This window comes from Coffea arabica, chromosome 2e (genome assembly GCF_036785885.1).
Source record: "Coffea arabica cultivar ET-39 chromosome 2e, Coffea Arabica ET-39 HiFi, whole genome shotgun sequence".
Lineage (NCBI taxonomy): Eukaryota > Viridiplantae > Streptophyta > Magnoliopsida > Gentianales > Rubiaceae > Coffea > Coffea arabica.
The window spans coordinates 60,913,428-60,937,906 of record NC_092313.1 but is presented as its reverse complement, the minus strand read 5'-3'; the positions used below and the strand labels follow the sequence as shown (position 1 = coordinate 60,937,906).

General features: G+C 35.9%; 1 protein-coding gene and 1 long non-coding RNA gene across 3 annotated transcripts; one reads left to right on the top strand and one right to left on the bottom strand.

The window, feature by feature from the left end:
- On the bottom strand, window positions 1–6,372 carry LOC140037320 (uncharacterized). The gene is made up of 3 exons (XR_011841242.1): window positions 6,150–6,372; window positions 5,169–5,218; window positions 1–246 (listed from the first exon to the last, which is right to left on the bottom strand). It is a non-coding gene; the product is annotated as an uncharacterized lncRNA (long non-coding RNA).
- Window positions 6,373–7,522: 1,150 nt separating this feature from the next.
- On the top strand, window positions 7,523–23,915 carry LOC113732604 (DExH-box ATP-dependent RNA helicase DExH3-like). Of its 2 annotated transcripts, XM_027258506.2 has the most exons (19): window positions 7,523–7,994; window positions 8,340–8,494; window positions 8,609–8,696; window positions 8,780–9,016; window positions 9,769–9,864; window positions 10,288–10,476; window positions 10,614–10,773; window positions 10,875–11,005; window positions 11,500–11,670; window positions 12,752–13,024; window positions 16,094–16,288; window positions 16,929–17,132; window positions 17,951–18,020; window positions 18,114–18,262; window positions 19,931–20,239; window positions 20,320–20,379; window positions 22,094–22,246; window positions 22,335–22,445; window positions 22,933–23,915. In XM_027258506.2, the coding sequence occupies exons 1-19, from the start codon at window positions 7,695–7,697 to the stop codon at window positions 23,392–23,394; spliced, it is 3,513 nt and encodes a 1,170-aa protein (XP_027114307.1). In that variant the 5' UTR covers window positions 7,523–7,694; the 3' UTR covers window positions 23,395–23,915. The 2 variants fall into 2 exon arrangements, with proteins under 2 accessions (XP_027114307.1, XP_027114309.1); XM_027258508.2 differs by lacking the exon at window positions 7,523–7,994 and having other exon boundaries at window positions 8,476–8,494; window positions 8,772–9,016.
- The last annotated feature ends 564 nt before the right edge of the window (window positions 23,916–24,479 follow it).

Sequence of the window (24,479 nt, the reverse complement as noted above, 5' to 3'; positions counted from 1 at the left end):
ATTGTTTAATATTTTGTAGTATAAGTCAAAGTCTATAGAGTTATAGTTAAAGTAAAGTCGTCTGTGTGTTGATGACACCCTTTTAAGTATTGCAAAAGTAAGGGAAGGACAAAATCAGGATAGGATTAAAAAAAGGTGGAGTCTTCATTGATGCTTCTTCCCCAATTTGCTAGCATGTCTGCACATTTGTTTGCTTTGCGGTAGTTATAGTAAAAACATAACTGCTAGAATGTAGTCAACAGATCCCTGGAGTCAACAACAATAGGAGAAAGTTCATGAGAAATAAGGTTATTTGACTTAAATAAAGAGATAATACCTTGGCCGAGAAGGAGAAGATGATAAAATTGCTTTTCTGATTATTTTAAAAAGTGACAACATTATCTCAAATCAGAGACAGAATCTCTAGGATCTACTAAGGAAAATAATACAATTAGTCAGTTTTTGGAATTAGAAGTATCAAAAAGCAAATTATATGGAGTTCTTGAATAAACCACTCATCAGAAAAAAAAACTACATTCGAAGAAGACAAACCCAAAGAACTCACCTCAATTTAAAGGAAAAGCTACGCCTTCCACCAAATATTTAATAGCCATAATAAAACAAAAGAGGTGAAACCGAAAAAGAAGAAAGGGTATCAGCTTAACATGGGGGCATAAATATGATAATGATTGTTCAAATAATAATTAAGTTAATTAATTGTAATTAAAATCCAATTATGTAAACATCCAATTAATTCCTTAACGGATGAGAAAGGTTTTCAGGAAATTGGAAGGCTTGGATATTAGTATAATAAATGATTAAAAGGGCTTTTATGTAATTCTATCAAAACACAAGCTTAATTCAGTTGTACTTGATACTCAACTTGGCACCAAACATTGTAACATACCAAATCTGCCCATAACCTTAAATGTCTGAAAGGTTATATAAGTAATTATAGTGAAATTAAAGTTTTAATGACTTGTACTCAATGCTCCAATTACACTTCAAACACTCTAACATTCCCAAAATAGCCCCACACTTGCAGTTGAAATCTAAAAACCGTCTTTGTCCTAAACTCATTCTTATATAGTATAAGGATGTTAAATTTTAATAACAGGAAAGACAAGAAAATTTGTTCAAAAATACCCATTAGCAATGTGAGGTACTTACCTTGGCTGGTTATTGCATTCACGATCCATAACTATAATTATTGGAAACATATGTATGCAAGTCATGCAAGAATTTGGATCGTACTAATTATTATACAGTCATATTCAAATTATAATTCTTTGCTCTCCAATTACTTTTTTTTTCTATTATTCTCTATGTATTGTTATTCAATTGAAAGTAATTTATTAAGAAGATGTTTTTTAAGCTAAAGGAAATTGATAACTGTTAGATAAATATCAAGTACACTTAGGGATTTTTGTAGGGAGTTTTGAAGGTTTTCTTTTTCTGGAATCACTTATACCATAAGTACTTTATCAGTATAAAAAAGAGATAATATCAGAAACCTTCCCTGAAGTTTCTCTTCATATCACTTGGCACCCTTAACGTTTTAAAAATATTACATACTTCCCTCACTTTTATTATTTGTGTAACAAAATTTTTAAAAACCGTATTTACTTGCTAAATAAAAATATTCCTAAAACACTTTATTTACTTCAAGAAAATCATCACCTAAAAGACAATATCGAGTAGTGCTACCACATCATAATATTACATTCTATAAAAATATAAATTTGAAAAATAAAATAGATATTTGCATAGAAATACACTTGTACCAATTTAACTCTATATACTCAAAATCGATTTCTTATGAACTTTTTTTTTTCTAACTGCTTCTCAACATGTAGCCAAACTTTTAAATTGTACTTATCATTATAAAAATCAACTCAAAATAAGCAAATAAATCACACTTCATTGTATCACAATCACAAAAAATAAAGATAAACAAAATTCAATTTATTATAATTTATAAATGAAATATTGCATAGTCATCCAAAAAAATTAGTAAGAAAGAATGTTAGAGAAAAGGGACAGAGAAGAAAGTGACTTTCGTTCTCCTTTTTTTTTAATTTTTAAGCTACATTTATTTGATAGATGCATTATGTGTCAAGTAAAGGTTAATATAGTCTTTTTACAATTACTAAGAGAGGTAAGTGATATTTTTAAATTTTCAAAAATGCCAAGTGATATTAGGAGAAATCTCAAGAGAGGTTTCTGATATTATTCCTATAAAAAATTGTTATCAATTTGATTTTCACTGTTAGTCATGGTTGATATTCATTAGCTGTCTTAGTTTATCTAAAATAAAAATTTATGGAACAATATTTATTTTAAGCAAAACATTGGAGAACAATTTGGCACACAAACCAAACAAAGGTTTTTGGGAACAAAATTGTATTTCTTCCCCAATTTACTTTGAGGTACTTGAAGGATGAAAAAAAATTGTCTAGTTTTGCAAGTCAATATGGTACGTGGGACATGGGGCTAATGTGGTTAGGTTTCATAGGCGCATGCCAATTAAATTGGCTCAACTTGTTGGTTGAACAACTCAACCCAATAAAGGCAGCAAGTACGCTAGACCTGGTTCCTAATACAAGGAACACCTCAGTAAATGCAAGCACCTGTTGATTTGACTCAGAACTAGGCCATGTTTTGGGTGGTTTGAATGGTCTATATTTTTGGGCAAAAACTTGGACATGTGCAACTCTTTTTGTCACTAGACTAAACTTGACCAAAATGTTCCTTTACCTATTTTTGTTTACTTTCTCATATACAATTAGATCACTTCAACTTTCAAAATAATAGGTCGTACCCCATGTGCTGAGCGAATCTTGGGGCATGAGTTAAGTATATAGTTGATTGCTTTTTTTTCGATTAAGCATCACTAATTTTGTTGTCTCTCTGTAGACATGAAAAATAATAGTACTATTGCTCTTCGTGACGAAGTGAGATAGATAATTCTTTACCCTAACTTTAGAGGTGCATCTTTGCATGAATTAATACTAACCCCTTAGCTCAGTCAAATGACCATCAATTGCAGAGATTAGATTATAAGAACTCCGTAATGACGGAGAGGGGTTGGTCTAGAGTCCAAATAATTTCTTGCCTTCTTTTAAGATATTTTTACTTAGGACTTGATTGAGGGATCAATTGATTGTGAAGGACTTCATATTCAAAAGTTAAAGAATTAAGGAAAAAAAGTCCTAATGACCCTCAAACTATTAGTCAGGTGAATTTTTGGCCCCCTAATAATAAAAAGTGAACTTTTGGCCCCCGATCTATCCAAAGTGTAAAATGTTGGGTCTTCTATAAAGTTCAGCAGTTAATACCAACAAAAACCACGACCACATGAGACGCACGCCAAACTATGAAGGGCATTTTTGTCCGTGACAACCTGTGTTCCACTGGATAAAATGGGAGTTCTTCCCGAGCAAAGAAATGTATGAAGAAAACTCTATTGCAGCCAAAGAGCTTGCTGAACAAAAAAATGCTAGGAACCAACAATCCCCCTTTCCCCTTGTGTAGGTGTGAGAAAGTGACGAGGGTCATAGCTTCGTGGACCTCGAGGAATCCTAGGCATAGATTTACGGTGTGCGTGGATGGTAGCTGCAAATTTTGACAGTGGATCAATGAGAAGATGTGATGAGGAGATGGTGTATCTCGCATGTTGAGAATGTGTTGTCAAGTGGATCTATGGTGTTGAGAATGTGCGCGGATGGTGGGTCCAAGTGGATGGTGTTGAGAATGGTGTATCTCGCAGGCTGGCAGTGGATCTATGGTTTTGTCAAGTGGTTGACTAATTAGGCTATTGAAGAACCAAACTTCATGACTGTTGTGGTGGGCTCTTAAAAAATTGAGAACTTTACCGCTTGATATACAGGGGAGGATTATCTATTGGAGCTGCAATGTCAATTGCTAGCATGGCTCTTACTCTTGTTTATGAAGATTATTGGAACTTCCCTGTTCATGTCTTGGGTAGAAATGGGGCGTTTTCAAATGATACCATCATAATTTTTCTTGCAATTGGAGGTTCTGTGATTCCTATGCAGGTAATGGCTAATTCTATTGCTTCTGTAAAGCTCAAGATACAGTTCCTATGCAGGTAATGGGGTCTGATTCTATTGCTTCTGTAAAGCTCAAGATATAGAACCGCAAGGAATTTTTTGTGAAGAATCAAAAACTTGTTTTTGATGGAAAAGAATTAGCGCAAAATAAGTCCAGTGTTCAGGATTATGGGGTCACTGATAGGAATGTGTTGCATTTGGTCCTTAGTGTGACGACTCCACCTCTCCCTAACGCGTACCCAAGGGTTTGGCGGATTGCCTGCCTAACTCACGTCAGGACTCACTACATTCACTCCAATAAATTCTCAAAATAACCGTTCAAGCCTCCAAATTAACATCTGAATTCTACAGTTCAATCAAAATTCAAACTTAATTACAAACTAAAAGTACATGTGCAAGAGGATCATTACACACTAGTTCAAACTTATAAGCTCCGAACCTCCACTCCTGTAAGGAAAAACAAATCTAAGGGGGGGGGGGAGAGTGAGTTATTACCCAGTGAGGTTCCCCAAACAAACATCCAAGCAAAATACCAGTCAAAACACAAAAATATTGCATTTAACAAATTCACACATTTTGCATAGTAGTAAACATCTCAAGGCATTTAAAACGTAATTATTCAATCATTTAAAGGATATGAACTTACTTGGAACCATTCATTCATTCAATCATTTAGTCATTCAGTCATTCAGTCTCCGTCCATTTCTTTCTTATAACTTCCGATATTTGAAAATACATTTGAAAACAAAAACCCCGACATTGATCATTTCATTCAGTCATTTATTCATTATATTTCATTCACTGACCAGTACTCTACCTAACTTCATAGTCGTACACTAGTGTACCAAAATAGTGGCCCAAGGTTACCAACCTACTTGACTGAATCCGCTTGTGACTCGAATAGGCTAGCGACGAAGGACAAGGGCCCAATTCAGCCATGACTTACATTCATGCACAGGTAATATTCAATCGTTGAAAATTTATATTCACTTAGATCGAGTGTGGTAAAGTACACACTCGCCTATCAATAGTAAAGTGATCTTTGAAATACTTTTAACAGTCAAACAATAATCACACAATCAAAGCATTCAATTCACAAACACAAGGAACACTCACCACTTGACCTCAATGTTTCCACTTCAAACCCTGATTCATCTTCTCAAGTCCTGTGGTTATATAAACTATCAGGAGTCTATCCATTTAAAACTAAGATAAAAGAAAAAATATGAGTTCGAAACTTCACTTAACAAATAGAGAAAATTGCAGGTTTAATCCTAATATAGCTTTCGAAAGGGCCACGATTTCTTGTTCAAATCAAGGGAAAACCACATGTATGATAGGTCCATGTTTCAAGTATAATATGGAGCAAGAATATGTCGGTTATAGCCAAGAATTTTGAAGACAACAGGAGAAAATTTTCGAGGCACAAAACTGGAAATTTCGAGCAAGAAAAACACGTTGGAGAAAACTCATTTTCCTTTTCTTGTCCTCTTTGTTTTGACTCAACTCCAACATGCAGGCGAAGATTTAGGTTTAACAAAGTATCTTGAGCAAAACCTTGCCAAAATCACCACAAAATTCTGGAAATCAAATCTGGAAAATGGCTCTTTTCTAGCCGGCCAACTCTAATAGAAATTACAGCAAGTTTTCCCCAAAATTTTCAACAAAACTTCCAACTTTCAATCTTATTTTCTTAGCAAAACTACTATCAATCAAGATATCATGTTATGACATATATGACCATTTTCTTAGCAAATAAACCCATCAAAATTTCACATATTCAAAACTCTAAACTAAACTAACTAGATTATGCACCAAAAGTGGAAATTAAAACATAATCTTGACAAACCATAAAATCTTCCATAAAAGTCATGACTTTTACCTTATAGAATATTATCCATTAAGTAGATGCAAAGACAATTGAAGAAAGATAAGATTGCTATCAAGTTTACCTCTTAAATCCCACAAAACAAAGTTGAAAATTCACAACATAACCTGAAAATCGTGAAATTCACCATACAAGTCCTTTCTTTAACTTCTATAACATCATATATCAAATAAACTCAAAGATAAGGGAAGATTTCTGGTAAAGTTTACCTCTTTACCTCCAAAACCTTAGATGGACAGCCAAGCAAGAAGTACTCAAGGGTTTCTTCCTCCAAAACTTCTCCAATAACTTCCCTCCAAACTTGATTCAAGATTTGTCGGAGTAGACTAGGGTTTTCTCTTGTTTTCCCTCACTAATCAAGCAAGAAATCAAGGCTTGAACTTGGAGTTGGTTTTCCCTTCTTTTCCCCTCAAGAATTTTGGCCAAGACAAGATAAAGAAGAAAGAAATAGTGAAGAAAGAAAAGGGAAGAAAGAAAAGCTTATTTTGGTTAAGGTTTTGGTCAACTTTGGTTGGCTACTTGACAAATGGCAAGAAAAAAAGAGAGGTTTATCTTTTTGTCTCTCTATTCGTCTTTAACTCACCAAGATATTTAAGGTTTTTCCAATTAACTCTTAACACCTCATGTCACATAGTTCTTTTTATACAAAACTCCTTCTAATCCCCCAAATTTATTGCACACACCTTACTAGTTGGTCACTAGTATATTGTACTATGAAACTTAACATGCATCAAATTAAACATGCACCAAGGTAAATAATACAATAGGAAGAAAATCATGATTCAACCATTAAATCAACCAAGAATTTAAGGCAAGTAAGTTCAAATAAGAGTTATAAAGACAAGAAAAATTTTGAAGCCTCACACCTAGGCTATTAGATCTCTAGGCGATTACTATTAGAACTGCGTGTGGGAAAGAGTTTGAGTTCCATGTTGGAAGAAAGAGAAATGTGAGCTATGTGAAACAACAGATTGCTAAAAGGGTGAATGAATTTCTTGGTCTCAAAATAATGGTAGAGAGAGGGAGAGATAGTGGTAAAAGTAAAAGTAAACAATTAGGTCAAAATCATTTTTACTCCATTTTATTGAGTGGAACATAGCTCATCACGGACAAAAAAGCCCTTAGTATTTCGACCTGCATCTCACATGGTCGTGGTTTCTGTTGATATTAACTGTTAAATTTGACAGAAGGCTCAACATTTTGCACTTTGGATAGATCGAGGGTCAAAAGTTCACTTTTAATTGTTGGGGGTCAAAAGTTCATCCGACTAATAGTTTGAGGCTAATTGAAAATTTTTTTCCCAAGAATTAACTAAGAACTTACCTACACGAATAACATATGCACATAAAAATGTAGAAATAAGACAAGGTAAAAGATTAAAAGAGAAAATAAAACGAAGTTGGTTTTTGATTAAAATTGAATTCCAAAAAACTACAAAAAATTATTAAATTATCGATTCCTTTCACCTAAAGTCAATTTCGATGTCAAATAATCCCCATTCAAATCTCCAAATTTGAAGGGAACCGAGACGATCCAGTTTTGGGGTCCGGTTTAATCAATTTACTCTCCCCTTGGCCGCGGCGAGGCATCCAGTAATTCCCGTCCTCCATTTAGATTAGCAGACTCCGGAGTTGTCACTTGTCCGCTCTAAAACGGAGGGAACAAAATAAAATAAAATAAAAACCGCCATGGCACCGAGAACTTGAATCCCATTTAAAACAAGAAGATTTTCATTTTTCTCCCTCCAAATTATAATGCATTCAAGGCTTGGGTTTATCTTAGCATCATGCTCCAAAAGAAGAATTAGGCTTAATACTTCTTCATCAACACCATCATTTCCACTCTTCTCTACTCTCTCATTATCCTTGCCGTTAGTATTACCGCCGGCGGCTGCTGGGGAGCGGTTAATTAGAAGAGTTTTAAGTATTTCTCTGTCCAATTTATTGTGCAATTCGGCCACTCTTGCCAGTGGGTCCCTAGGCCGGAGCTATTCTAGTTACGCCGTTGAACAGTTCTCTGATGACGAGTACGAATGCGATTACGACAACCAGCCGGTAATCTATACTTCTCGATAATCGAATGGAAAAGTTTTTTTATTTCCCTTTGGTTTAATTTTGTTTGCATTAATTTGTGCGTGCTGTTTTGTCATTTTTTCCCTACTTTAGGTTCGTTTGAATGGTTTCGTAATAAATGATGTTTTTCGTTTTCATTCATCGAACTTGTAGTAGAAATGGAGGAGAAGTTTGAATTTTACTAGTTGAATTTTTAGTGGTGCTATTAGTTACTGCTTGGAAAGGTTAAATGGCTTGTGATGGTTATGTGTGAATGTTCTTTTTGCTATTTGTATGATTGAAAATTGAGCTGGAGAATAATTAGTTTTAGGGCTATTGTTATTGTAGGCATCTTCGTCAGTGGCCAACATTGATGAATGGAAGTGGAAACTTAGTATGCTGTTGAGGAATGAAAAGGATCAAGAAATTGTGTCCAGAGATAAAAGGGACAGGAGAGACTTTGAGCAAATATCGAATTTGGCTAAACGCGTGGGACTTTACTGGTAGAGAACTTTTTGCATTATCGTGCTTTTATTCTGTTTGGCTTTATTTTTTCCTGATTTTGTTTGAGATTTTTTTTTTATTTTGTCTGGTGCAATGTTTACAACCATGTTCAGCGAAATATATGGCAAAGTTGTAGTTGCAAGCAAGGTGCCTCTCCCTAACTACAGGCCAGATCTAGATGATAAGCGACCTCAGAGGGAGGTATGTAATTACTTGTTGTTGATTTTTTTTAGGATTTGCATTTATAAGCAGTTGATTATTCTTAATTTATTCAAGACTTGCAGGTCGTTATCCCATTGAGTTTACAGAGGAGAGTTGAGGGTCTGCTTCAGGAACATTTGGACCGATTGCAGCTAAGTTGTGTTAAAAGCGATGAAGCTTCAGGCGAAAGAAAATCCATGGATCAGGTTGAAGATGTGAATAATGAAGAAAATCCTGACTCCCTCCTTGATGGATCTGTCATGGAGAAGGTTCTCCAGAGACGGAGCTTGCGGATGCGTAACATGCAGAGGGCTTGGCAGGTATTTGGTGGTTACTTTCTATGTTTCTCTTACCTCTTTGGATGGCATTAGGCATGATTCTCAGAATTGCATGCAAGCAATTTGCACCAGCTCCTGAGTGACGTTCCATTAATTAAGTACTTGATAAAAACTAGTATTGCATTTATTGTTTACTTAGGTTGTTATTACTAAATATGTAGATGTCTGTTTTGTTCTCATCCATGTAAACTATCCACCCATGTCTCGAATGACTATTTGAAGCATTTAGCTTTTTCCTTGTTCACTGCCAGATATTCTTTGTATTGATTCATATATGTTTTAACCTCTTATAATGTGCGCATGCATACATACGGTGATGTATAGAAGAATGCATGTGCATGCATACATATATACCTTTCAAGTGCATATGCATGTATAATATCTTAGCATATTGCTTTTCGTTGACACTTGGACATCATTATTGAGAATATAGTCACATTTTCTGATTGTTTTCCTAATCCAAAACTCCTTATTCCTGGTTTAGTTTTGACTTCTGTCTGATTAAAAGCTACTGGAGACTTAATCATGCTACAGTTCGCTGCATTATGGACAGAGTATCTTTGTTTTGCTAAATGTAATTTTTTTTGTGGAAGCGTTTTGTTCTGTTGTGCTGGATGCAAAAAGTTCTGAAAGTGATTGCAGATACTTTCAATGTATATCAATACTCGAGATTTTACTTCTTGATTTTTTTTTTACTGGATTGTGCACTGAAGTAATTTTTTCTTTTGATGTAGGAATCACATGAAGGAAGAAAGATGCTGGATTTTCGGAAATCTCTCCCTGCATTCAGGGAGAAGGAAAGGCTGCTTCAATCTATTGCAAATAATCAGGTTCACCAGCAGAACTCGTACTTTTTAATTTGTTACTTACACTACAGAGTCTGTGTATTTCACTTTGAATGTTTAAAAAAACAAGCTTGCACAAAAGATAGGCTTCAACAATGTACCTCATCTAGTTTAGAATATGTGAGACTTCTAGTGTTTTAATAAGTTCTGTAACTTTGATGTATTGCCTGATATGTTGTAATATTTAAAAGAACTTATGTGCTGTCTACAGATGAAATATGATGTATCTTGTTTTCATCTATGCTTTTCAACCTTCTGTATCTAATGCCTAAACACTACTTAAAGTTTCAAAAGATTTTTGTGTGTGGCTGTTTGGTCGTTTGTAAAGAGGATGGTTTCTTCCTTGGATGAATCATCACAATTATGAGTTCTATATGGAAGTTGATCCGCTTCCTTTCTGCTCTACAGGTGGTTGTGATATCTGGGGAGACTGGGTGTGGTAAGACCACCCAACTTCCTCAGTACATATTAGAGTCAGAAATAGAATCTGGTCGTGGAGCATTTTGTAGCATAATTTGCACACAGCCACGTAGAATATCTGCTATGGCTGTTGCAGAAAGAGTATCTACAGAAAGAGGAGAGCCTCTTGGTGAATCAGTAGGCCTTCTATTGCTCTTTTGCTTTAACTTTTCTTATGATTGATTGGGATTTGAAGTGTCCATTCACTAGATAGATAGTTCTACTTGGAAACTTCTTTATTTGAGCTACTGTCCTTCACAGAGATTTTTTGGTAGGTTGGTTTTAAAGTGAGGCTAGAGGGAATGAAGGGAAAAAACACACAACTTCTCTTTTGCACAAGTGGTATTTTACTCCGTCGGCTATTGAGTGACCACAACCTGAATGGTATTACTCATGTCTTCGTGGATGAAATTCATGAGCGTGGCATGAATGAAGGTTAGTATAGTTTTTTAAAGTTTTTTCCCTATCTTCTCGAGTTTTTTCAGCAAAGCATCATATGCTGATTGTCATAGTCTTTTCTGCTATTTTGTTATCAGACTTCCTGTTGATTGTATTGAAGGATCTTCTTGTGCAACGTCGAGATTTAAGGTTGATTTTGATGAGTGCTACTCTAAATGCTGATCTGTTCTCCAGTTATTTTGGAGGAGCACCTATAATTCACATCCCGGTAAATTGTCAAGCTAAGTAGTATATCCTTATTGGGGTTTCCATATGGTATCAGAAGTTCCTGTTGTATCTTGCAGGATACAGTTTGTAGGTTTCTTAAACTTGGAATAAGTATCGAGTATGCTTTAGATTTCCTTCTCTAAACCACTAATCTGATTTATGGTGTGGCCAACAGAGTTTACTTATGCTTGGTTTTATTTGGGGCTGTTGTGAAATTCTTTGCAAAGTTGACCTTATCAACCAAATAATTTCTTTTTTGCTTTCTTCTCAAATCCTTTGAATAAATTTGATAACTTGGTATTTTAGTTAAGGAAAAAAATTTGTCTGAGCTGCAGCACAATTTAGACCTTGAAATTATCCCCTTTCAACCTTTATATCTCCTGTGAAATTTAGTTAATGTTGTCTACACTGTGTGTTTCAATTTGGAAGAGTGTAAGCACTCCTCCAACCCTATCACCCCCGTCCCCTAAACACCTTTGTTGAAAATGAGTGTAGGGATTCACGTATCCTGTGAGAACTCACTTTCTGGAAGATGTACTGGAAATGACTGGATATAAGCTGACTTCATTCAACCAAATTGATGATTATGGCCAAGAGAAGGTATGGAAAACACAAAAGCAGCTAGCTCCACGAAAGAAGAAGAATCAGATAACATCTCTTGTTGAGGTAACAAACTCTGCTCAAGATATACTCTATAGAAAATCTTTGCTGCTTTTGCTTCCACACATATTTGATTTTTGGTTGAGTATTTGTTTCCCTTTGGTCATTGCATTTTCTTGTTTTGTACAAGTATTGTTTGTATAAATTTGAATGTTGAAGTTTTTAAGGGTTTTTTTTGACTGGCACATTCTTCTTTAATAAGGCTAAGTTACACAGAAACTTGAGTTAACAGATCTTCACATGTTGGTAAAATTTTTCAATCTCTGTATTATATACCCAGGTCATTTTTCCTTTTTTTTTTGGGCTGAAAATGTTAGCCTTTTATGATGATTTGGAAGGCTTTTGCACTCTCACAACTTTTTCCATAGTAATAGTTGGATTCTTTTTCTTGTAACCCCATCTGATTTAATACAAGCTTAAATTTTTTATCAGATGAATGAGAAGGAATGTTATAACTTTACAAGTCAAAAATAATTTCTGTGAATAGTGTTGCTGAGCCATACGATAAGATGTGCATTAGAACAACTTAGTTCTTGATCCTGGGAGATTGTAGTTACACAGAGACCATTTGACGAACTTTTCTTTTTTGGAAAAATTTGAAATTGTTGCAAGGAATACAAAAGATTGTGAATCTGATTAGTTCATTTTACCAATTGTTTCTTCTGCATTGGGCTGGTATTCTTTTGTTGCTCATATCACGTGTATGTTGGCATACTTCCTGTAGCAAGGGGGAGGTGGTGGAAAGTTAAAGCTCATATCTTAATAGAAGGCCATTTCCCTAATAGGGTAACTATTCCAATAATTATAAATGCTACTACTGGTTTGAGCGAAGAAATTTGTCTTTCTTGAAATGCATACCTCGTCTAAGGTAGTAACTGGACAAAATTGGTGGACCAAATCTTTTCTGGGACCACCATTTTTGCTGTATGTTATTATCTTGTTATAAGAACTACCTCTTTCAATCCTGCTTAAATGTAACTTTCTTTAATCTTCACTGGTAGACAACAACTATTCAAAGAGTGCAGGTCACATGCATTGGACCTACAAAGAGTAATGTTCATATTTGAGCTTTTGAATCTTTTCACAGGACGCTCTGAATAACTCAAACTTTGAGAATTATAGTGCCAGAGCACGTGATTCACTCTCATGTTGGACACCTGATTGTACTGGGTTCAATCTTATAGAGGCTGTTTTATGCCATATATGTCGGAAGGAACGACCTGGTGCTGTGCTGGTATTTATGACTGGTTGGGAGGATATTAGTTGCTTGAGGGATCAAATTAAAGCTCATCCACTGTTAGGTGACCCTAACAGGGTGCTTCTACTTACATGTCATGGTTCAATGGCAACCTCTGAACAGGTGCTGCATTTTCTTTGAGTTCCTTTTTCTTGTACTGTTCTTACCATGCTGATGATCATTGTTACCATAGATATTTTGTTTTCCTAAAGTATTTTATTCTTGTTATCATTTATTTGCTGGTGTCACTACTCACTAGCTTTAATATCAATGTGTTATATAGATAGTTCTTTGTTTTACCTGCCTCAATGTGCTGGAAGAGGGCTTTAATTTCCCAACGTATTGAAGTTGTTGAATCTCATATTCTTTTCTAAGATATTGCTTTTCCTTGCTGCCTTTTTCTTTTGCATGCCAAAGTGGTATGGTTGACTTATGTTGATATGAATATGCTCCATTTGGATATCAATGGATTAATAAGTTTATCTCAAACATTCATTTTTGGTACTATTGAAGACTAATTTGCTCTTCCAAGTTTCTTACGTATCCCATCAATTTTCTTTTGCAAGCTTCGTATTCCTTTTCTTAGATACAGGTGGAAAGAAAAAGAGAAGTTCACTTCAGCACCTACTTCATCATTTGTGTCCAATCCAGTATTTGCTTTTGGATAGATTCAGAATAGTTTTTTCCCCCTTTAGTAGATTTAAGATTAGTCTATGTTGTCTTCACTTCAGTTTTCTTCTTGCTTTACTTGCTCCGAAAATGTAGATTAAGGTTGACTTTTGCTTAGACTTCCAGTGGTTCATATGCATCAGCAGTCTATTGGTATTCTTGTTTCAGGAATAATATCATAGAGCTCTAATACTCTTGTCTTGTAGCATGATTTGTGCTAAGGCTAGCTTGCACATACAGTGATATGATATAATCAGCAATTTTTCGCCAGCTTCTGGTGGTATCCAAATCCTTCTACATACACCTGCTTTCTTAAGATTCCATTTTTGGACGTCTTTTCCATTTAAGTGAGTGAGAACATTTTGAGTCTCACTCAACTGCATAGGATTTGCGCATTCAAGTATGATCATGACCCTTTTGTGGAAGCAATAATTTCCCTATGCTAGCATCTACTTCATGTGGCACTGCTCAATTCAACTAGCTATAGGTCGAGATTCACCCAACTGTTTCACATCTTGTGAAAATTGATAGCGCTATACTCGACATTTCATGTAATTTTCAGTCACCCTTGTGCCTAAGACCACCATCTGGAAGTTTTGCCTCAAGATGATGAACCTAGTATTAGGGAACATACTTGAACTCTCACAAGCATCATCAGAATGCCAGGCCTTTGTCTCCAATATTCTGTATGTACTGTTCTTCACACTGGTTCTCTGTGCCCCTCTAGGAAGGCCAGAATGCTTGCTTGCTTCGAGCACTGAGGGCTGCTTGAACGGTTGAGGAACAATTCTTTTGCTTGAAACTTGCGATGGTGCCTGTCCTACCTAGGCATCACTTGCATTTGCCTTGCCTTAGGAGGGAAGCAGCCTTAGAAGGGAAGCATTCTTTCCATGGTTCATTTGTACCTTCTGCATGATATGGTCAACATTGCTAAAGCTCCCAACTACCAATGTCCAAAGCTTCACATCTCAAATACCATGCACCCTTTATAGCAGTGCAACCTCCATGGCAAGGCTAGATCTCAATTCTTCTGGAATGAGTTAGGATACACCACCTGGTGTGCCTTTATTGCTCAAAACATTAGTGATATAAGGTTGTTGATTGCTAGATGGTTAGGCTACTGGTTTCCGTGCCTTAAACTACAGTTCTTGGAGATTGCCCAGAGCAGTCTTGTGTAGTGCTGTTTATTCTGGTTCATCAACGAACATGGAGAATAATGGTACTCCTCTCGTAGCCTAAGCTGACCTTTGGATTTACAGCAATATGTTGCTGACAATTGACCAATAAGCAAGAGGGAAGCTGATGGCCCATATACCAAGAGTGCCTCCCCAATTTCTGTCTTATTAAGAAGTATCCCAAGTCCAATCAGTAGGCGGTAATTTTTGAATCCTGCAAATAAGTTACCTTCAGACTTCTCTATCTCCTTTCTGAATCCACCAAATCTTATGTTCATATGATTCTCCTAGACTGACTTGTAAGCTCAAGGGCACACTAAAGTAGACAAGTATATGGCATGTCCCAGCATCTTTCGTCTTGTTGTCACTCAATTATCATTTTTTAACTTGATGAGGCGCCTTATCTAGACACCAAGGGTCGTATCTCTCAAATATCACATCAAAATTGAATTTTGACTTCACAAGCTGCAGACAGCAAAATTCTTCCTGTCTTGTTTTTTACTGGTCCTCTTGGCAGTTCTAGCCAGCCTTAGCCAGTTGGCTGCCACAGGTGTTGCCCATTAGCTAGAGTGGTCCTAATGAATGTAGGATACAAATGGCTTAATATAATTGGATACTGGATTGAATTAACTGAATCCAGTTACATCCACTATACAAACGGATGTCATTGGATTGGGCCCAATTTTATAACGATTAAACCATGATCCATTCTCTCATCCTCTTATCAGTTATAATGTGCCACCTCAATTTCTTAATCTTTGATTCTTTTTCTTCTTTCTGTCCTTCTTATGACTGAAAACTTAACTGCACATGGTCCACCACCACCACTTGACAGAAAGCGTGAGCTTTTCATATGGAGTTTGATCTCCTTGCAGTGTGTTGTTCGTCATACACTGTACTCTTTTTTTTCCTTCCATTTTCTTGGACTCTTCTATTTCTTGGCTTTTAGAAGACTTTTCTATCATTGTTGATGGTTATTCTCAAGTTGTTGGATGGATCTGTTTAATTCAAGTGTAACACCCTGTTCAGCTAATGTGTAATGCCATACATTCACTTTTGGAAATGACACTGAGTTTGTTTGGATAAGAGTTTATTTGGATGATTTATTTGAGATATTTACTGTAGCACTTTTTGTGATGGGATGTATGTGAGATAAAAAGGTGGTTGGGAAGATAAAAAGGTGGTTGGGATTTGTGAGAATAAATTTTGCAAACCAAATAAACTCAGTCCAAACAAACTCACTGTCTTCTGAGTTTTTCCTATTTTATATTTTTTAGTTTTGTTTGCTTTTACTCTGTATTTTTATAGTCCATTATCATTTTGTTGACAAGGTGATATTTATCTACAGAAACTCATATTTGAGAAGCCACCTCCAAATGTTCGTAAAATTGTACTTGCTACTAATATGGCTGAGGCTAGTATTACAATCAATGACATAGTTTTTGTGGTTGATTGCGGAAAAGCAAAGGAGACTACCTATGACGCACTGAATAACACTCCTTGTTTACTGCCTTCGTGGATATCCCAGGCTTCTGCTCGGCAAGTGAGTTCATTACTCCAATTTTTTGCTTCACTCCAAATCTAGTTACCATTCCTCGAATATTCCTATTTTTGCTGATGCTATAAAGTTCTCATTCCTTTGTATCTTTTGTATCAGGATCAGTATTTATGTTTTTGTTGATTTTGATATATTGGGGAGTGTCTATATTGTTTCTTATGTTTTTGTTTTGGCAATCCAAGTGAAGATTGCTTGTAGAACATTGTAAGCCTATATTATTTGCAAGTGCTCAGGCGTTCAGAGAAGTTTTTTGGTTGTTCTCATAAAAGCATAAAATAGCAATGCTTGGGATCAAGAACAACCTTTTTTTTTCCTCTGTTTTATGTATTTAGTTAACATGTTTTTTGCTCTTGTATTTTCATTTTTTTAAATGTTTATCATTGAACAGTAGAATGAACTATTTAATATATTTACTTTTTTTACCCCATGATCAAATGCTGACTAGGGAATCCGAAGTCTAATTGGTCCTTAAAGAAGATCTCCTCTTCTGTTCGATTTCCTTTTGCTTATCTCCTTTAGTTGGATGATTATACTTAATCAAAAAGCAAGCTTCATGTGAAACTTAATAATATCTTTGGTTTTATCTGCTTATACAAAGGAGGTCATTATTATTTCTTGGTTGCAGAGAAGGGGTAGAGCTGGTCGTGTGCAGCCGGGTGAGTGCTACCATCTGTACCCACGGTGTGTTTTTGAAGCTTTTGCTGAATACCAACTTCCTGAATTGTTGAGAACTCCTTTAAATTCTCTCTGCTTACAAATCAAAAGTTTGCAAGTTCGAAGTATAGGAGAATTTCTTTCATCTGCCCTTCAGCCTCCTAAACCTTTGGCGGTAAGCTTTTCCCATTTTGTTCACATCCTCGCTCCCCACTTTCTTCCGAGCTGCTTCGAAGATGGTTGAGCAATGTTATGTGGATATACATTTCTATCTTTTCCAGATTTAAGCAATTAAAATGACTCTTTCATGTTAAGTTTGAGTTTCAAATCCTAGAGTGTGTTTGGATTGTAAGTTATTTGCCCAAATATATTTGCTTACATCACCATTACAATTTCCAATAAACCTTTTTATCTTCCCAATTACCTTTTTATCTCACATACATCACATCACAAAAAGTGCTACAGTAAAAATATCTCAAATAACTTACAATCCAAACACTATCTTTTTCTCATCTGAATTGAATCAACAATGTAGTCTAAACAGGATACACATACTTGTAAACATATATGTAAAAAAATGTCTCAAAAATTTGAATAGACACTTTAATGTAGGGCATTTCGTAGAAGCAGAATCTCTTCAGCGATAGAATTCTTTTAGTGTCCAGAGGAATTAAAGAAATGAATAAGTTTAGGTTTCAAGTTTTTGAGTTTAGGTTTCAAGTTTTTGAGTTAGCTGAGTAATGAATTCCACTTGGCCACTGTTTCAGTGATGAATTTAATTTGATGGTATCTTCAGGTTAACCTGTATGATTTTGATAAATGAGTATCAGGGCTTACAGATTATCTGGCTTAAAAGAAGTGTCTGAGAGTTCTGCTGATGGTTTTATATGTTCATACTTTACATATCTGTAGGTACAATGAATACCGTTTAGTTTGTTCTGGTCAAATAGGTTGTTGTTTCTTTAATCAAATGCACATCTCAATGTCTTGCAGGTGCAAAATGCTGTTGGGTTTTTAAAGATGATTGGTGCATTAGATGAAAGTGAAAATCTTACAAATCTTGGTATGGTATTTTGACTAAATTGATGTTCAATACGCCTAACCTCTTGTATCATACCAGGCTTCTTATGAAACTACATATTCCTTGCTCATTCAGGGGAGTTTTTATCGGTGCTTCCTGTGGATCCAAAGCTTGGGAAGATGCTGATTATGGGTGCTGTTTTTCGTTGTTTTGATCCAGTTTTGACAATTGTGGCTGGCCTTAGTGTCAGGGATCCTTTCCTTTTGCCTCAAGACAAAAAGGATGTGGGTACAAGACTGAAAATAGTTTCATTCAATGCTTTAAAATGCCTTTTGCTTTCTTTTTTTGATATTCTTATTTTCTACTAGCTTTGGTAGAAATGGAGATGTGGTACATATGATGCCATTTTCTTGTATGAGCGACTTAGTGCAAAAGAAAAGAATAAGAGGGGAATCAGAATGGATTAAAGAATGGAATCAGAAATGGATATGTGGCACATATGATGCCAGTTTTCTTGTATGAGTGACTTTGTGCAAAAGAAAAGAATAAGATGTTTCAAAGTACACAGGAAATCTTAAGTCAAGTTTGCTTAGCAAGGCATACCCATATGGTCCCTTTTCAAGATACTTCTTAAAATTATGCCTCGAAACTTAAATATCTTCATCTTCAAAAAAAAAAAAAAATCTTTTATTTTTCACCTGTTTATGGCATACGAATATCATGAGTTTATTTAAGGACACATGAGAGTATTTAGCTGATGTTATGGGAATTATTTAAGGACATATGAGAGTATTTAGCTGATGTTATGGGAACTTTGTTGATTTATTTGGAATCCCTAGAATTTCTTCTTGTGCTGATTGCATTTGCTAAAGTGAGGATCAAAGCTATATTAGATGCCATTTCTTTTCACTACATAAGTTTGGGTCCCTCATTTTCACCACCTGATGTGGATTATATGCTTGTAAAGTAGCATTTATTCAACCACCACTTGTACTTTCGCAACATCTCTTTTTTATCCACATTTATCATTTCACTAATTGCTTCAACGTGTTAGGCCTTTTAGTAGATTGTTTGAACTTCGAATGCAATTTCACATCATTCAATTAGCAAATTCATCCTGACAATGGCAATTAAGCATCAAAACCTGTGCAGTTCATCTTTACGAAGATCAGCTTATCCTAGCTTTTGTATGATGTTATTCTCCTGACTCCAACAGTCAAGAATATGGAATACCAAAGCTCAGCCTGACTGGCCATTAATGGTCATGTCCTTTACTTCTGAACCTATATAAATGGATGTAAACATGTTTGTGGAGATTTGTAAGTATTGGTTAAAAAATCGAGCACTATTTGAGAGAATGAATTAAGATTCTTTGTGAATTTTCAGCAAGACCATACAAAGTAGAGGTTAAACATGTGAAGTTATGATTATTATTCACAGGATTAGAGAAATTAAAAATCCTGAAGTCACTCGAATAAGAAAATCAAAAGCACTAGTTGTCATGTAGGTAAAAGTATTTGCTTTGAACATGATGAATTCATAAATTCTATCAAGTGCCTGACCTAAACTATTGGTATAAGGGATTTGTATAGTTAGATAATGCTTTGATGGTTGTGCAAGTTCAACCCTTAGGTTTTTTGACAGAATGAATCCTGTTGCCCTCAAAGTTTGAGGGTCACAATGCATTTCTTTGCACGTGTTGCTGTGTTGTTTTGTGGAATCATACCAAGAATCCTGTTAAGCATGCCTTGTAGAGTTGTACTGATTGCCAATGGTATACATTGTTAGGTTGAGCAATTTAATTCTTGCTCTATTTTCTTGAAAAAACTGCTCGGTATTTTGCAGACCCACATTTCTAATAGTTTCTCTATAATTTGTCTGACTGTATGGAGCCTTGAATCATACTTGGTAGGAATATTTGTAGGCTAAACATGTTCCTCTTTCTAATGCAGTTGGCAGGGACAGCTAAGTCAAGATTCTCCGTTAAAGACTATAGCGACCATATGGCTCTTGTCCGTGCATATGAAGGATGGAAGGATGCGGAGAGAGAAGGATCTGCATATGAGTACTGTTGGAGGAACTTCCTCTCTGTCCAGACTCTTCAAGCCATCCATTCTCTTCGGAAGCAGTTCAGCTTTATTTTGAAAGACGCTGGATTGTTGGATGCGGATGCAGCAACAAACAATAAATTAAGTCATAATCAATCATTGGTCCGGGCAGTTATATGCTCTGGCTTGTTTCCTGGAGTTGCATCTGTAGTGGTAAGGTGACTCTGTTTGCTAATTTGATGTTTTAACAAATACAATTGATTAAGTCATTCGCCCCTTATTCTTCATTTCAGCACAGGGAGACGTCAATGTCTTTCAAGACAATGGATGATGGTCAGGTCTTACTATATGCGGTATGCTTTAAAGACACACACATAACTGATATCTAGGGAATGCATGTAATGATTTCTTTGGTACTTAAATGTCTGGGAGGAATTGTTCATGCATGATTCTAAATCGCACAAAACTGTTGGTGAAACTCAGAAAATATCTATTCTCATATTGTGCTTCTTATTCTGGCAAACTGAGACAGTATGCTACTGTGAGGAGAAGACTAACTCTCTACTAGGTTTGGATCAACACTTTCAATGTTTAACTGAATGCTAATAGCTGGTGTTGGGGTGCACCAATTATCACAGAAGATGATTGTGTTAGCATAATTTACCCAAGCATAGATAAATTTTACCCACCCCCCCCTTTTTCTTCCTGTACTGCAATTTTGTTGAATTACCAATTAGACAAGCTTGTTCATGATACCAAAAGATAGTTGGCTGACAACCGAGGGAAAAATTAGCATGAGCAAGTAATACTCTACCAGGCAGCATCTTTGATTATAAAACATCTATTCATGCCTGTCCATGAAATTCTTTTGTGCAATTACTGATCAAATTGTGCTCTGTTTGCTTCAATCCTGAAGAGTTTTGAGTTTTGAAGAATGCCTACTAGTAAGAGTAACAAAAAAGCAAGTTTGCCATCCATTATTCTTACAGGTTTCTGATTCTTAAACATCAGTTGATGTACCCAGTTGAGGTCTTCCTGTCTGATTCTCGTCTTGTTGTTTGGTAAATGAAATTATTACATTATAATGGAGCCAAGAAATAAGGGAAAAATAAGAAGGCCATGGAAAATGGAATTAACAAAAAAGAAGAGGAAAAAAAAAAGAGGAGAGGATATTGAAAGAAACAAAATATTGGATTGCAGCATTTCAAAGCAAGAAACAAACTAAATCCTAAAGTGGCTGACTTGCTTTTCTCCCATGTACTGCACTGCTATCCTGGACAATATATTTCATGTCTCCTTTTCTTTTGTATATTGTGGTCATTTGATATAACTTTGCCAAAAAAAAAAAAGAAAAAAAAAAAACCTCTGAATGTCTTTCTTCCGATGTGAATCTACCTTTCTTCCAATTTTCCTTTCTGACACTCATGGAAGGGACACGTAAAACTTTGCTATACAAGTGTGCAACTAGCCATTTGCCATTTGCAACTAGCCTTTTAACTTGTGCAGTTCTCTAGTTTATCATTTGAAACGGTATCAGATTATATGATGGAACAACTTCCTCTTCATTTGTCTCATGTGTATTCATCAAATATTTTCCTCTGAATTTGATCTACAGCGATACAACTTGCAGTGTCCTAAAGTATCCATTATTAACATAAGAGGATGCTGTGTTTTTAACATATTTATGAAAGAATTGCATGAACTTGAGGCTGGATTCAAATGAAGTGAAGAAGAATGTCTGGCAGTATAGACTTGGCTGCAGATCATAGGTCTGTTATGACAACATAAAGGGAGAGCAGTTGCCTTATGCTGCAGTTTAGCTTGGTCTGCGCTTTGAAAGCTGATATGACTTAGTTTAATACTTGGATTATCACAACATTAAGGGCATAGTGCGGCTAGTGTGTGTCAGTTTGTAGCTGTGTCAGGCCATAGTTTTTTGTTAGTGTCATATATGGGTACAATTAATTATTTGATTTCAGTATTCAAGTCATGTTTGTGCCCTGCAATGGGGTATTGCTTGCTTTCTAGCTTCTCCCTTTGGCTAGTGACATCTATGGTTTTGTGCAGAATTCTGTGAATGCCCGCTATCAAACAATACCGTATCCATGGTTGGTTTTTGGTGAAAAAGTGAAGGTGAATACTGTTTTCTTACGTGATTCCACTGGAGTATCTGATTCAATCTTGATCCTTTTTGGTGGTGCCCTCAACTGTGGAACTCTGGTAGCTCTCTTCTTCAGCTGATGATTTGATATATTTGGATTCCAATGATTTCTATTTTTAGTAATCTTTCTCGTACTTGTGGTTTTAGGCTGGACAATTGAAGATGTTAGAAGGATATATTGAGTTTTTTATGGATCCTAGCTTGGCCGAGTGCTACCTGAAGCTGAAGGAGGAGATGGAAAACCTTATGCGGAAGAAGGTGAACTTTTTATTAGTCCTTACATTTTCCCTTTCTTCAACATTACTTGAGTATGAAACCTGTACTTGAATGGTGAGGTTGGCTGCTGCAAACTGACTTTCTAGTGGGAGAGATAGATATACTACAGTATGGCTCTTGCCAGGATTTATAATAGCAAGATTAACTTTTAGCTGAAAACGTTTACCATTTCCTGACCTTTTAGCAGCAAGAACCTTGTGTAACACATTTGTTGTCTAAAATATCATAATCATGAAGAGTGCAAGTGCTTGCAGTTTCAAGAGCTAAGCAAATTGTGATCAACCCCTCTGTACAGAATTAAATGTCATTTCATTGAAAGTTGTATTTGTCTCGCGTGACAGTTTAACTGACGGGATCACTGATATCACTTATCAGCACTGGTTGTTCTGACTCCTGTTCTTTCTGTACATTAAGTTTGTATTATGATAGCTTTCCAATGGAATGACTGCTTTGCTGTTTACAAATGCAGTTTCAAGATCCTAGTCTTGATATCCATAAAGAGGGGAAATACCTCATGCTTGCTGTACAAGAATTGGTGTCGGGAGATCAGTCTGAGGGGAGATTTGTTTTTGGTCGTGAAAGCAAGCGGGTGAAAGAGTCCACTGACAATGACAGATTTACAAGAGATGGGATGAACCCCAAGAGTCTGCTACAAACTCTGTTGATGAGGGCTGGTCACTCTCCTCCTAAATATAAAATCAAGCACCTCAAGACAAATGAATTTAGGGCATTGGTAGAGTTCAAGGGAATGCAGTTTGTGGGTAAACCAAAGAGAAGCAAAGCACTTGCAGAGAGGGATGCCGCTGTTGAGGCATTGGCTTGGTTGACACACACCGACAAAAAGCATGATGAAGATGACAAGTCTCAGCCTGACGTCACTGACAACATGCTAAAACTTCTTGGCAAAAGGAGGAGGTCCAAAAGACGTTGAATTTGGTGCGGTTTTGATGTCTTTTAACTGCTATGCTGCTGTAGAGTGATAACTGCATAGCCTCAGCATGCTGAGGATAGCACAACAAAACCTGTTGAAATTTTGTCAAAAGTGCGAGTGGCCATTGGAAGAATGAACATTCAAATCCCTTTGGCTGCTGCTTCCGCGCTATCAAGTGAAGGGTTGATTGAAGCGCTTTATGTTGCTTGCACTATTCATTGGTACTTGGGATACTATTGGATAGTGAATATAATGGCTTCAACAGGTACAAGGTAGGAAAATTCTGCTGTCCTATAGTGATTAAATGGTTCCGCATCCATGAGAGGGGCATTGTTGTACATAGGCCAAGTTCATTTTGTTAGCTTGTAATAGAGTGGCTGTATATTTACGGCTCGAAAGGCAAATTTGAGGGCAGATGCAGGGAAAGCTTTTAGGTATTTCTATAGCTAGGCTGCATTTTAAGTAAAGAATACTATGATTGAAATTTTATGCAAATAATAACTAGCAGTTTAATTCCACAATGGCCTAGATTTGTGTATGCTATTACCAATAATAGACCATGTGTGTGAACGGGGAAAGGTCATATTTTGTTTCATCACTGCGGGGCAGAGCCAAGTTTTTTGGTTGGGGGACAATGGATCACAAGATGCATCCCGAGGAAAGGAGGACCTAGAACCTCTAACTTCTGGAGTTATATTTTAACTACTAGATCAAAGTGTCCGTGGCAGTTACAAATATAATTTGACTATTTGGTTTTAAAGTTTGACAATAATCATATCTAAAAGCTTTGAGCCAAAAGTACACAAATAGCATACCTGGCTAGCAATTCGACAGGTTTATGAAGAGAATGTTTAGGTATATATTTGTTTAATCATTATAATTTTTAATTTCCAAAGAGGATACATATATACAAAAAAGTATTTAAAAAACTTTGATAGATTTACAATGAAAGCGAGAAACGAATTAAGGGGTGCACATTCTAGTTATTTAGATATTTTGCTTCACTCTAGAAATAATATTCTAAGAGCACAAGATGTAAGATTAAAGCATGTAATAAAAAGCTAAAAGTTGTAAATCAACTAGCT

Excerpts from the sequence above, each read along its gene's own strand:
- LOC113732604 (XM_027258506.2), top strand. The coding sequence starts at position 7,695 with ATGCATTCAAGGCTTGGGTTTATCTTAGCATCATGCTCCAAAAGAAGA. Across the intron at positions 16,289-16,928 it reads CCCAGGCTTCTGCTCGGCAA|AGAAGGGGTAGAGCTGGTCG; the intron begins GTGAGTTCATTA and ends TCTTGGTTGCAG. Across the intron at positions 18,021-18,113 it reads TGAAAATCTTACAAATCTTG|GGGAGTTTTTATCGGTGCTT; the intron begins GTATGGTATTTT and ends TTGCTCATTCAG.